Raw genomic sequence first — 14,072 nt, forward strand, 5'->3', positions numbered from 1 at the left:
ACACACACACACACACACACACACACACACACACACACACACACACACACACACACACACACACACACACACACACACACACACACACACACACACACACACACACACACACACCACTTTTTGGGTTGTACCATATGGGGACGTTCTCTGAAACACATCAAGACTACACAACCTAAAAATAAATGAGAACATGACGACTGAAGTTACATAAAGTCAATGTTCCTGACTTCTGAGGAGTGCTGTTGTTGTTAAAAAACCTGAAACCCCCATAGTAATAATAATGGATCTACTTCCCTATTGATTCAATCATGTAAACTGATGCACATTAGGTTAAATTGGAAAATACATTTGCAAAAGGAGAAAAAAAACAGAATTTGGTGGCAATAAAGATAATTTTCATGTTATAAGATGTATATACTGCTATCAAATGGTAGGGGTATATCTTTCTACTATGATATTTAGAAACAAGTAACAGTTATATTGAGATTCTACATTTATTAAACAATATATTAATTTGAATGAGGTAAACAGGCATTTTATGTAGGCATTGGACTTGATAGAGACATGAATTTACCTTGTATAGAAATAGTCCACAGTAAATGTTTAATTAACCCGTATGTTGTGTTCGGGTCTCCCGTGACCCATTTCAAATTCAAATTATATAATAACTACGCTCTAGTTTCTTTTTATCGGAACAAGGCATTATGATATCCTCCACAACAGCTATATAAACACTACAAAACTGATTTTGACAATTTTAGCCAAGTCTGAAGGTCGCTAAAAAAAAAGTGTATAATTTGGTGTCTGGGTAGACAGAGCGGAATTGTTGTGGGTGACTCTGGTCCAATTTGGCCCAATCAGGATTCATCTTTGACTTTAGACACCCCACCCCCACCATCCACTGTAACAATATTTTTTTCGCAACATGCACCTGGTCTCCCATCCCTCTGGCCCCTCTCCTCCCACGGGAACTTGACCTTTCACAAAGAATATGTACACTAACATTTGAACCTGAACGGGTGCAATATTTTGTGTAATGTGTTTTGGGGCCATACAACAAAATTACAACAGGATTGTACGGTTATGAATTCATTAGAAGTGAGTTATGATGTAGTTGAAACAACATTGGATGATAGTCACCAAACTTAATGTGGCGTCGGTGTGTAGTTAAAACAATGTCGGACACCGTAATCTTCTCTGGTCCCCTCCCCAATCTGATCAATGATGACATGTATAGCCGCATGTCATCATTTCAGCGCTGGTTGTCTTGGTGGTGCCCAGCAAACAATGTTTCGTAGATAATTGGACAGCCTTCTGGGGGAAACCTGGTCTGATTAAGAGAGACGGCATTCATCCTTCTTTGGAAGGTGCAAATCTCATTTCGGCAAACATTTCAGGGCTTTGTGGACTTAATCCAATGACAAACTGGAGTTGAGACCAGGAGGCAGAGTCGCAGTCTTACACGCTTCTCTGCGCTCTCTCCTAGGCAGTCATCCATAGGAATCCCGAACCCAATAAAATACCCAATATTAACAGTGTGTGTGTCTGCCCAAGGACAATTTAAGGTAAAACCTAATAGAGGTGTCATACATAATAACCTAATAAAAGTAAATGTAACAACTACTACAGTGCAACAAAAAAGGAAGATTAAATGTGGTCTCTTAAACATAAGATCTCTAGCATCTAAAGCAATATTGGTAAATGATTTAATATCAGATTATAATATTGATATATGCTGTCTCACTGAAACTTGGTTGATACATGAAGAATATGTCGGCATAAATGAGGCCACTCCACCCAGCCATATCAATACTCATATTGCCCGAGGCACGGGCCGAGGAGGTGGAGTTGCAGCAATCTCAAGTTTACTTATCAACACTAAACAAAAATGTAATTATACCTCCTTTGAAAGCCTCGTTTTTAGTCTTACGCATCCGACCTGGAAAACTTTGCAGCCAATTTTATTTGTTACAGTGTACCGTGCACCAGGTCCTTATTCAGAATTCTTATCAGAATTCTCTGAGTTTTTATTAACTTTGGTACTTAAAACAGATAAAGTAATTATCGTAGGTGACTTTGATATTCATGTTGACGATGATAAAAATAGCCTTACTGTTGCATTTAACTCTATATTAGATTCTGTTGTTGTCCGTCAGTGTAAATAAACCAACCCACTGCTATAATCACACTCTCGACCTTGTTCTGACTTATGGTATTGAAATTGAGCAACTATTAGTCGAACCGCATAATCCTGCTTTATCCGACCATTTCTTAGTAACTTTTGAAGTACTGTTACTAGACTACAAAGCATTAGTCAAAAGCTCCTGCAGCAGAAACCTATCTGTTAGTGCTATAGCCAAATTTAAGGAAGAGATTCCACCAATACTTAACTCGATAGCTTGTCTGCATGTAAGGGAGGAAACGTATACAAAATGTACACCACCCCAAATTGATTATGTTGTTGATAGTGCTACAGATGCGCTGCGAATAAAATTAGACTCTGTTGCTCCTTTGAAAAAGAAGAAAATAAAACGACAGATTAGCTCAATGGCATAATGCCGAAACCCGCAAAATAAAGCAAAAGTCGAGACAACTTGAAAGGATATGGCGTTCCACTAAACTTGAAGAATCTCGTTTAATTTGGCATATTACTCTCAATGAATATAAGAAAGCACTGCGTAAAGCAAGAGCAGCCTACTACTCTTCATTAATAGATGAGAATAAGAATAATGCAAGATTTCTTTTCAGCACTGTAGCCAGGCTGACAGAGAGCCACAGCTCGACTGAGCCTTATATTCCCATAGCACTCAGTAGTAATGATTTTATGTGCTTTTTTAACGATAAAATTGTTACTCTTAGAAACAAAATCAATGACCTCTTGCCTTTGACCAGTATAGTATTATCAACAGCTCCCGGAAACGTAAGTTCTAATATTACACTAGATAGTAAACTAGAATGCTTTTCAGCCATAAACCTTGAACAATTAAATTCAATGATTCTCTCTTCTAAACCATCAACGTGTATCTTAGACCCAATTCCAACTAAGCTGTTAAAAGAAGTTTTTCCATTAATTAGCACTTCTTTATTAAATATTATGAATATGTCTTTATTATCAGGCTATGTTCCACAATCATTCAAAGTAGCAGTGATAAAACCGCTTCTTAAAAAGCACAACCTCGATCCAGAGGTTTTAGCCAACTATAGACCTATTTCTAATCTTCCGTTCCTCTCAAAAATTCTTGAGAAAGCAGTCGCAAAACAGCTGTGTGATTACTTAAAAAACTATGATTTATTTGAAGATTTTCAGTCTTGCTTTAGAACACAACATAGCACAGAGACAGCTCTGGTTAAAGTCACAAATGACATTCTAATAGCCTCAGACAAGGGACTTGTCTCTATTCTTGTCTTGCTCGATCTTAGTGCTGCATTTGATACTATCGACCATGATATCCTATTGCAAAGACTAGAGCACTTAGTTGGCATACAGGGAACTGCTTTAGGCTGGTTTAGGTCATATCTATCTGAACGCTCTCAGTTTGTACGTGTCAACGATGAATCTTCCATGCAAACCAAAGTTAGCCATGGAGTGCCACAGGGCTCAGTGCTTGGACCTATTTTGTTCACACTATATATGCTTCCGTTAGGCAATATTATAAGGAATCATTCTGTAAACTTTCATTGTTATGCGGATGATACTCAACTATATTTATCAATCAAGCCTGATGAAATTAATCATCTAAATAAAATTCAAGACTGCCTCAAGGACTTAAAAACGTGGATGACCTTACATTTTTTGATGTTAAACACAACCAAAACTGAAGTTATTGTACTTGGCCCGAAGAATCTACGAAACAAATTATCTAAAGATATACTAACTATGGATGGCATTAATTTGGCCTCCAGTGAGACTGTAAGGAACCTTGGTGTTACATTTTTTGATAAGGATTTATCCTTTAACGCCCACATAAAATCAATTTCAAGGACCGCCTACTTCCATCTACGTAACATTGCAAAAATCAGGCATATCTTGCCTCAAAACGATGCAGAGAAACTAGTCCATGCATTTGTTACTTCAAGGCTGGATTATTGTAACTCCTTATTATCAGGGTGTACCAAGAATTCAGTCAAGTCGCTTCAGCTGATTCAAAATGCTGCAGCTCGTGTACTAACCAGAGTTAGGAAAAGGGACCACATTACTCCTGTTCTGGCTGCCTTACACTGGCTCCCTATAGAACACAGGATAGAATTTAAAATTCTTCTTCTCGCCTACAAAGCCCTTAATGGGCAGGCACCATCTTACCTTAAAGAACTCATTATACGCTACTGTCCTACTAGGGCATTGCATTCCAAGAATGCAGGGTTGTTGGTTGTTCCTAGAGTCTCTAAAAGTACAATGGGAGCCAGAGCCTTTTCTTATCAAGCTCCACTTTTGTGGAATCAGCTTCCAGTTTGTGTTCGGGCGGCAGACACCCTATCCGTTTTTAAGAGTGCGCTTAAGACCTTCCTTTTTGATAAAGCTTATTCTTAGGGCTGATTAGATTCAGCCCCTAGTTTTGCTGACATAGGCTTAGTTTGTTGGGGGACATCTTAGTTCTTCCTTCTGTCTGTCTATACCTGTGTACTCTCATGTTCCGATGAACCCAGCTTCCCCAAATTTCTTTCTTTTTCGTGTCTATATACGCCGGGATCCGGAGTCATGGATGATCCTGCGGTCCTGTGTCATGGATCGCGAGTCCTGGATCTTGAGTCGTGGCTGTGGTCCTGGATCATAAGTCCTGGATGGATATCCTCGTGGATTCATCTTCCTATTATACACACATGCATTTCCAAACATTTGGACTACCTATGTTGCAAATGTATTATCTTTTCAATTTACACAAGGCATCTATTGCACGTCTGTCCGTCCTGGGAGAGGGATCCCTCCTCTGTTGCTCTCCCTGAGGTTTCTCCCATTTTTCCCTTTAAACTGTGGGTTTTGTCTGGTAGTTTTTCCTTGTACGATGTGAGGGTCTAAGGACAGAGGATGTCGTATTGTCATACTGATATTCTGTACAAACTGTGAAGTCCACTGAGACAAATGTAACATTTGTGATGTTGGGCTATATAAATAAACATTGATTGATTGATTGATAGTCATTATTTGTGAATGTTTTGGACTGAGATAAATCATGGGTCAAAATTGACCCGCGAACATCATGAAGGGTAACAGCTTTCGAACACAACACAAGGGTTAATTACCTGTTGGAGGGATGAGGTGGATCTCTGGCTCGCTTCAAAGTCAGCTAAAGGCTGAGCCGTGATCATGTCACTCAGTTTCCGCATTTTAAAATACAACAATAACGTGTCAGAAATCCATTGACTTTTCATGTAGGGGAAACAGATTTTAGTAAAAACAATTCACATGAGGATCTGGGCTTGTAACTCAAGACTCTATAGAAATAGTTTGAACTGTACAATATCTGCTACCTAACAATATGAGGACGATGAAACACACACACTCTACACTCACCATTTGTTCCTCAATTAGCAAACATCTACATGGAAGAATGACAAAAGGTCAATAAGAACAAATATAAAATACATTAAAAAAAAAATCTAATTTATTTGTATCAATTATGTTTTATAAAATGGTATTATTTATTCTTTAATTATAACTTACTAACTCATGTTCTCACTAATGCAGGATCCCATTAGCTTGATAAGCTAACTTTTCAGTGCAAACCCTGGGCAAATGCAGTTAGAATTGTGTAACTTCAAGTTACTTTAACACCTCAACAAATAATGTTACAAGAGCACAGACAAAGCGCCTTCAAAGGTAGATACTGTTATAAAATTACTAAAACATGGTAAGCTCCACAAATAACATGACTTACTAGGTCTACTGATTATCTATCAATTTGGTGTTGAATTGGAAACCACTGTTACAATTCACATTTTAAAATAATATCTTGTGCTTCAGTAACAACATCTTAGAAAAAGTAATGAATTACCTCAATTTAGTGTGCAGTCCTTCCAGTTCTGTTGAGAGAATCTTCCATGTGGCAGGGGTCCTTTGCATGCGGTTAGCTACGTTAAGCTAATAAGCTAACATTAGCTCATATGGCTATTCAATGTAAATAAAAGTAATGATGGAATAACTAGTTCTCTAGATTAGAAGGCAGGACATCTCATTCATAAAACGAGGGGCAGGGGCGGAGCTTCAGGGGGGGCTGTAGGGGCAGGGCTCCCCGGGCCCGGAACGGTCGGGACCCAATGGGGGCCCGTCGCCGAGGCAGCAGGCTCCGCCCCCGAGATATTTGCCGGCGGGCCCTGCTGCCTCGCGCCACTGAGTGCACTGACGTTCGTGGTCATATTAGGTATAAAGCATTGTAGCCTATAATATGAGTTGAACTTGTGCTGCTATTTTCACACTCACATTTAACATGAAAACATGAAAAATTGCAAGTGAATCCCTTCTATTGTCTCCAAATGTATTTTGGGTAAAATCGTCATCAACAGCCGTCCATCAACATCATACGTAAATGAACGTCAACGTCATCATCAATCACTTGTCATTCAACAGAGCACTACCTAAGCATGAGCAGTTATAAACACAAAAGTGGAGCTACAAAACGCAAAGAAAAAGATAAAAAGGACCAAGGAAAAGCCAAATTGTCCAAGCTAGATGGATATTTGTTTCGCCGTACTCCTCCTCCTGCGGGAGATGAACCTGAAGTTGTTGCCACTGCCAGCCGTGTTTCATCCCCCAGCCCCAGCCCGCCAACAACGTTAGTGAGGGTTAGCCAGATTTACAGGTAGGCTACAATCACGGACACACACGTCTGTCAGCAAGAAAATGTGAGTTTGTGTTAAATGTTGATATCATGGTTGTTGTTACTTCGTGTAGCTCGGCCGCCTATCTTATTTCCTTTTCTGTCTCTCGGCTGTAGTGATGATGATAATAATAATAATAATAATAATAATAATAATAATAATAATAATAATAGGGACGACTCAGCAGCTGCTAGCTGCTCGTCTAGAGGAGAGCCAGGCCTGACGCTTGACCAGCCGCACCCCTCCCCCTCCGGCTCCTTACCTGCTGCGCCGCAAGGTGAAGAAGTTCCGGACACTGGGAATGAAAGCAGCAACAGGTCTCCTCCTCACGCTACTCCTACGGGTGAAACTCAGACCACGGATCATGATGTGTCCTGCAATTATCCTCTGGAGCGTTTTCCGATTGATCGGGCAAACTATTTTGAAAACATTGAGGACGCCAATATCAAAAGATATATCCTTAAAATGGGCCCATGCAAACCCAAAGGTCCATTTCCCAAAGACAAGGATAACCGTTGTTTTTCAGAAAGCCATTACACCTCCACCACTAAAGTTGGGATGAAATTTCCACGTAGCTGGATGTGCTATTCCCCAAAATTGGACTGCTGCTACTGTGAGCCTTGCTGGCTTTTTGCCAACCGAAAGGCACCGTTCTACAACAATGCATGGGTAAACGGAATAAAAGAATGGAAACATATTTCTACTAAAATTGAGAGGCATGAATCCACTCAAATACGCCTTGGTGCATGCGTAGTATATGAGCAGTGGAAAACCAACGGCACAATAGACGCTGACATGGAGAGGAATGTGCGTAATGCCGCCTAATTTTGGAGACAGGTCGTGGAGCGCATTGTTAATGTAACTCTCACTCTAGCTTCAAGCAACTTGGCATTCAGGGGCCATCGAGAGGTTCTAGGTCAGGGAAAAGCTGGCAACTTTTTGTCAATAATAGAATTATTGGCTCGCTGCGACCCGGTTTTGAAAGAGCTAATCAACCGACCAGAAGGGTCAGTGAAATACCTCAGTCACCAGATTCAAGATGAGATTATTTACATATTATCTCAACGTGTGAAAGCTCACATCATTGATGAAATAAACGAAGCCCCATTTTATTCCGTCATCATGGACACAACGCAAGATGTGTCAAAGATAGACCAGTTGAGTCAGGTTTACCGCTACATAACTGTTGTTAAGAACGACATGGATATTGCAACAGATATACAGATCAATGAAGTCTTTTTGGGTTTTGAAGTGACTGAAGGTTCATCAGCTTCAGAGCTTGAAAACAAAATCCTTGGTTCTATAGAGAAAAACGGATTAGATCTGTCTAAATGTCGCGGACAGGGCTATGATGGGGCGGCTAATATGAGTGGCGTGCAAGCAAGAATAGCCGAGAATGAGCCCCTTGCCCACTATGTTCATTGCGCTGCTCATAATCTCAACCTAGCTCTCAACGACTCTGTTAAAAATGTCCCTGGAGTGAAGCAGTTCTATGACACTGTAGAGACGCTCTACAACTTTTTTGGTCACAGTATCAAACGATGGGCATTGTGAATGCGTGAGTGAATGACGCCAGAGAGCAGAACTATCACATTAAAACGTTTATGTCCCACTCGCTGGTCATCTCGCCATGATGCGCTTGTTGCGTTAAGGCACAGATATGGAGACATTATAAAAGCCCTCGTCAAAATATCCCTTACCAGTGACAAAAAGGATGAGCGCAATGAAGCAAGTGCACTCAAGAATGCCATAAGTAAATTTAGCTTTCTATTTTTGGTCAACATGCAGAGCAAGATTTTGGAAAGCATAAATTGTGCTTCACATTTACTGCAAGCAGAAGACGCGGATATTCTCAAAGCATCTACTCTACTGCAAAATTCCATCAGTGTTTTGGTGGAGTATCGGGGACAATTTGATGAGGCGAAGTCCGCCACTCTTGCCCTGGCTAATAAATGGGGAAGTCAAACACAGTTTGAAACAACCAGGGCCAGGAAAGTTAAGAGACACTTTGATGAACTTTCTGAAGACAGCCGCCTCACTGACGCAGAGAGCAACTTTCGGGTGACCGTTTTCAATGCATGTCTCGCTATAATCATCCAGCAACTGTCCCAAAGATTCACCATCTTAAATGCAACTGTGAACATGTTTGAGGCAATTCACCCCAACACACTACTACAAGCAAAGGATGAGGATTTACACCAAGCTGCCCAGCGGCTTAGAGAGCACTACAGTCGGGACATCGCCGCCAGCTTCCCTGGCCAGCTGCTTTCTTTCAGAACCTGTTTCAGGGACAAAATTCAAAAACTAAAATCTGTCGCGGATCTGGTAAAAATGCTCATTGTTTACAACCCAGCAGTAACATCTACATTCAGTGAGGTTTGCACAGCCTTCATCTTATTTCTGACTCTTCCTGTCACCGTGGCAACCGCCGAGCGCTCTTTCTCCAAATTAAAACTCATCAAAAACTATTTGAGGAGCACGATGGGACAGGAGAGACTGAGTGGACTGGCCTTGCTGTCCATCGAAAGTGACCGAGCCGAGAAATTGGACATACAGCGGATTGTGGACGAGTTCGCGGAGCGCAAGGCTCGCCGAGTGCCCTTCAAGTAGTGGTGAGTACACTTCAAATTTAATTTGTACAGTAGCCTACTTGTACGTGAATGTATGGGCCGCCGTGCCAATTTTACACTGCTGTGCTTTCATGGTGGCGGCTGGCTGTCCATGGTGAATGGTGTGTCAGAAATGTAGTCATTTTATTAGGCTATGTTTTCGTTGTCCTTGTGGTTTGTTGGACTTTATGTCATGTTATATCATTATTATCTCTGATATATATTTCGTTTCTATACCCTTTGCAGAAACGAAATCTTAAATATTACACCTTTTCTTTTGTTACTTTTCTTTCAAACATTTTTTAAAATTGTAATCTTACTGATTGAGCGACTTTTTACGCACGAGCGTCAGATTACCACCCCGGACTCCCGATATTTTTGTCAAGCTTTATTGGGTTTAAAGGGCCCGGTCATATGGCCCCGCCCCCCGGCCCGGGTCTGATATGTGCCGCCAGTGACGAGGGGGAATACTCTGGTAGTTCGATGTGTGTATAGGTGTGTGTGGTTAAACCAGGTTAAACGTAGCAGCCTCGATCTCTATTCAGCGGTTCAAATGAAGGGAAACACAGTGAAGTAAACATTAAAAGGCACAGCTCTTTGCAGCTGGTGCTGCTCTTCTCAGATTCTGCTGAGTTACACGTTACTGCCTCCAGCACCCTGTACGACGAAGCCAGTTCAACAGACCCTGGATATGTTCGATTTACCCGGCTTAACTAACCCTGACAAAGGCGATGTCGATAAGCGGTCCTACGAAGCTGGTTATCAACTCAGTAAATCAACCAGGGTTTCTCTGACCGGCTGAGAGCGCGTTCACGTGAAAGGGATGGGGTTAGCAACATTTGACCAATCACAAACATGGAGACGCCTGCTGACAGCGCAGCGTCATACTTCATGAATGAATAGTGTAAATAGCAAATCCTGCTTCGTAGTACAGGCCACTGGTGCCGCAGAGATTTCATAAAGTGAAGGAGGGTTTCCTTCTATAAAACAGCTGTGGGCAGCAGATACTTTGAGTCAAGGACATGAATCCCTCAATTTAAATAAAACGAGGCCACGCTTTATTAACTCGTGCGCACGCTTTATTAACTCGTGCACACGCTTTATTAACTCGTGCACACGCTTTATTAACTCGTGCGCACGCTTTATTAACTCGTGCGAACGAGAAAGTAAAACGTGGCCACTTTTTATTTATTTTTCTCTCAATGAATCCTCCAGGGTTCCGTAGTTGATCAATAAAGTATTTTTTTATAGACGTTTTAGCATTTTTATAAAGTGTGCACTCACCTCGTCGAAGGAGGAGTGTGTGAACATGTCATCATGGGCGAGGCCGAGGCGGGGGGTGAGGATGGAGATGGGGGGGGTGATGGGGGTGATGGCGGGCGACGGGCCATCAGACAGCAGGACGTCCCTCTCTGGACTGTCCAACGAAACCTCCTCTGTGGCCTCTGCAGCAGGACAGATAGAGTGTGATCGAGTATGAAAATGGGGCAAACAAAGGGATCACAATGTTTTCTCTCAAGTTACTTTCTATGTAACATGATGTTAATTCATTAAAGAAGGACATAAGAGAATAGGAAATGCAATCTCAGAGTGTTATTGTGCAGGGCGGCCATCTTTGCAGGATAGTTTCTAAAGAAACGGCAGCAGCCAACAATAATGATCATCTTTCGACTCGTCGTCTGTCAGCTCTTGCATCTGAAATGAATATAGAAGCCAAGAGTATAGATGCCCTAACAGAGAGAATTGTCTTTGTTTGTAATGATTTGAATAATAGAAGAAGGGTCAAAGGATCTTGTAAACTTGCCGCCCATCACTGTTACTGATGTCAGCGCACATCTGGTGTTTGTAGTTAGTGCCAACACCTGTCGGCAATGTGAATATTTTTAATATTTGGAAGCCAATGTAATGTTTACAAATGGATAAAGTGGATACAGGACCTTCAGATCTAGAGGCCCAATTACAACTATACAATCATTTGGACAGAGGTAAGTTGGCTAACGGTATGCTAACAGAATGCTATCAAAACCATGGTTTATCATACAAAATGTATTTAACGGTATATTTATATATACTGTATACTGCTACATTTCATGTTTCAAGTCTTATTCCATTTGTAGTGGTTTGTGTTACTGTAGTCAAGCAATTTCTTTCTGACAATATACAGTCAGCAGATGGCTGCCACACTAGCTATTTGGCATCTCTTGCTAATGTTGGTTACGTCTCTCTAGTTTAGTTTCCATGTTGGAAATGTATAAAATATAATCCCATGGTCTTTTAATTAGCTGTGTTTGTTTTTCTTCGGCATTAGCAGTTATAGCAAAAGACACAACGGTGCCTTACGACCATGTTTAAAAAGTTTAAAGGGAAAAGTTGCCCTACATGTTACGTCAATGGGATGCTTTCGTTGGTATATTTCCAAGATGACCAACTGGTTGTTGATGACATCACATTCCCTGTTGGGTTTCTCCTATTGTTCAACAAAAAGTTTGACAAGCCACCAATGTACTTTTTACCATGTTTGGTATATTTTAGTACTTCCCAAACTCTCATCATGTCAGATTTGCGACGGACGGTAAAAGATGATCAAAAATGTATACGGAAGGACAATAAAATGTATTATTAATCCCTGCATAATTCTTCCTGTCTCCTACATTACCCTGGATATTTTGGCCTGGAGGCGATGTGTAACCAACAACAGCGCACATTTGCACGGGTGTGGAACACCGAAATGTGGACGATTTCATGGTAAAACAGTTCTGTGTGTTTGCGTGTGTGTGTGTGTGTGTGTGTTTGTACCTGCGAACAGGTCCTCTGAATCGTCATCAAATAGCGAATCCCGTTTTGGTCCATTTGAGTTGGTGCTGATGTCTTCAGCAGGTAGACTGGCTGGTCCTGACTGTAAACACACACACAGAAACACACATAACATATGTTACTCATTGTGCAGCAGGAAACTTTATTAACTCAGCCATCTGCATCAATGTAGATACAGGGTATATGCAGAAATCCTGAGGTCAAATGTAATACCTTTTAAGACCTTTTTTAAGACCCTTTCCATACATTTTAAGACCTCATCACAACTTTGAGTTCTAACCGGTTACACACTTTACCTCACATTGACTATATTGATTGTAAGATAGCACAACTAAACAGAGTGCAGACAGACTACTGAAGCCTCCTCTCCATATGAACTTCAACCTCTCTGTGAAGGTCAGGTTTAATGCAGTATGCTGCTTTGTTGCTTCTGTAGACTCTGTGCTCTTTCATTCCAGTAAAACTCCTCAGAAACCATTAGAAACCAGTATTTGACCAATAAACAAAACAATTGACAAAACTTTGAACAATGAAATATATTAAACTTTGGTGAGCTTCAGCGGGGTAATGCCATATAGGAGCTCCCTCACAAATATCCAGGGGTTAAATTGGGCTGGGGCTGTCCGGGGCTAAGCCCTGGCACATAGGACGATGCTCTGACGTCATCACCCTCACACATTTTTCATATGTTTACAAAAAACGATATATATGTTAAGACCTGTTCTCATATAGACTATATTAGGGTCGATATGTGTTGACTTTACTTTAAAATAGCAGATCTCTGTGACCGGATATAGTTTGGCTTAGACCCCGGTCCCACGAGGACGCATACGGTAAAACGCATACGCAAAAAAGTCTTCCGTTCACACGCATTCGATTCATTGATGTGTCCGTTCACACTAGACCGCTGGAAATGCTGGAAACGCTGTAGTACATATGCCAGGCTTGTAAGTGGCGCAGCTGCCGCCACAAAATACACCAAAAGCAGCGAAGAAGACCCCGGAGCATGGTTGCCATGGTTGCCCTTCTGTTTATTCTCCGCGGTGGACGGCGTGTTCTCCTGCTGTATATCTCTCAGGTAGTCCACCAGCAGATGAAAAACACCCACCTCTCCGCCACTTCCAAGGGACGAGGGAACCGTGCGGCAGAGTTTCCGTAAAAAAAAAAATTCCGCCGGTCAACATGTCCGTTAAAGTTTAAATCTTCCGTACAAAATTAGAAAAGTGCCGATCAGAGGTCTTCTTTGTTATTTATTGAGCTTTAAAACAAATTGATAACGACTCTATGCATCTGTATAATAATATTTAATAAACGGTGCCTGCCTCTCTTTTCCTCCCCCTCTTCTGACAGCCCAGCAGCAGCAGGAGACATGGGGAGAGGGAGGCGGGCTATTTCATCGTTATCAGAAAATGATCATATAGGGCTTACACACGGAGCCGTTGGACCCCCAGAGCGTTGCGTATGTCGGTCTACCCACCTTGGGACCCCCCCCCCCCCACCCCCCACAGAGCGGAGCAAGGCAACGAAACTTAAAATAAGAAGCAGCATTTTACGGCGCGCTATGCATGGGGCCGCGTTGAGGGGGTTTCCCGACATGTCGTTTCAGTAAATTAAAGGGTGTTTCATGTTGTCGTTGCTGTGGGACTTCTTAATACCTTGGAAAATGCCGTTTAATACTTTTTAATAGCCTTAATTTTTGCTAAATTGATTTATCAACTTTTAATACTTTTTAAGACCCCGCGGACACCCTGAGATAGATCTAAGGAGAGACCACCCCTCCTTCATCTTAAAAATGCAACACTTTCTCTGAGGTCCACAGTAATGCATAATTTCACT

General features: G+C 41.5%; 1 protein-coding gene across 1 annotated transcript in view; it reads right to left on the reverse strand.

The window, feature by feature from the left end:
• Positions 1-14,072, reverse strand: part of snx2 (sorting nexin 2) — a 68,323-nt gene that overhangs the window by 39,501 nt on the left and 14,750 nt on the right. The window contains exons 2-3 of the mRNA XM_079689228.1: positions 12,219-12,318; positions 10,707-10,867 (exon numbers count right to left, since the gene is read on the reverse strand). Of these exons, the coding sequence (XP_079545354.1) occupies positions 10,707-10,867; positions 12,219-12,318 (261 nt within the window). The remainder of the gene's footprint in view (positions 1-10,706; positions 10,868-12,218; positions 12,319-14,072) is intronic.

Source organism: Notothenia rossii (genome assembly GCF_949606895.1).
Source record: "Notothenia rossii genome assembly, chromosome: 6".
Taxonomy (NCBI): Eukaryota; Metazoa; Chordata; class Actinopteri; order Perciformes; family Nototheniidae; genus Notothenia; species Notothenia rossii.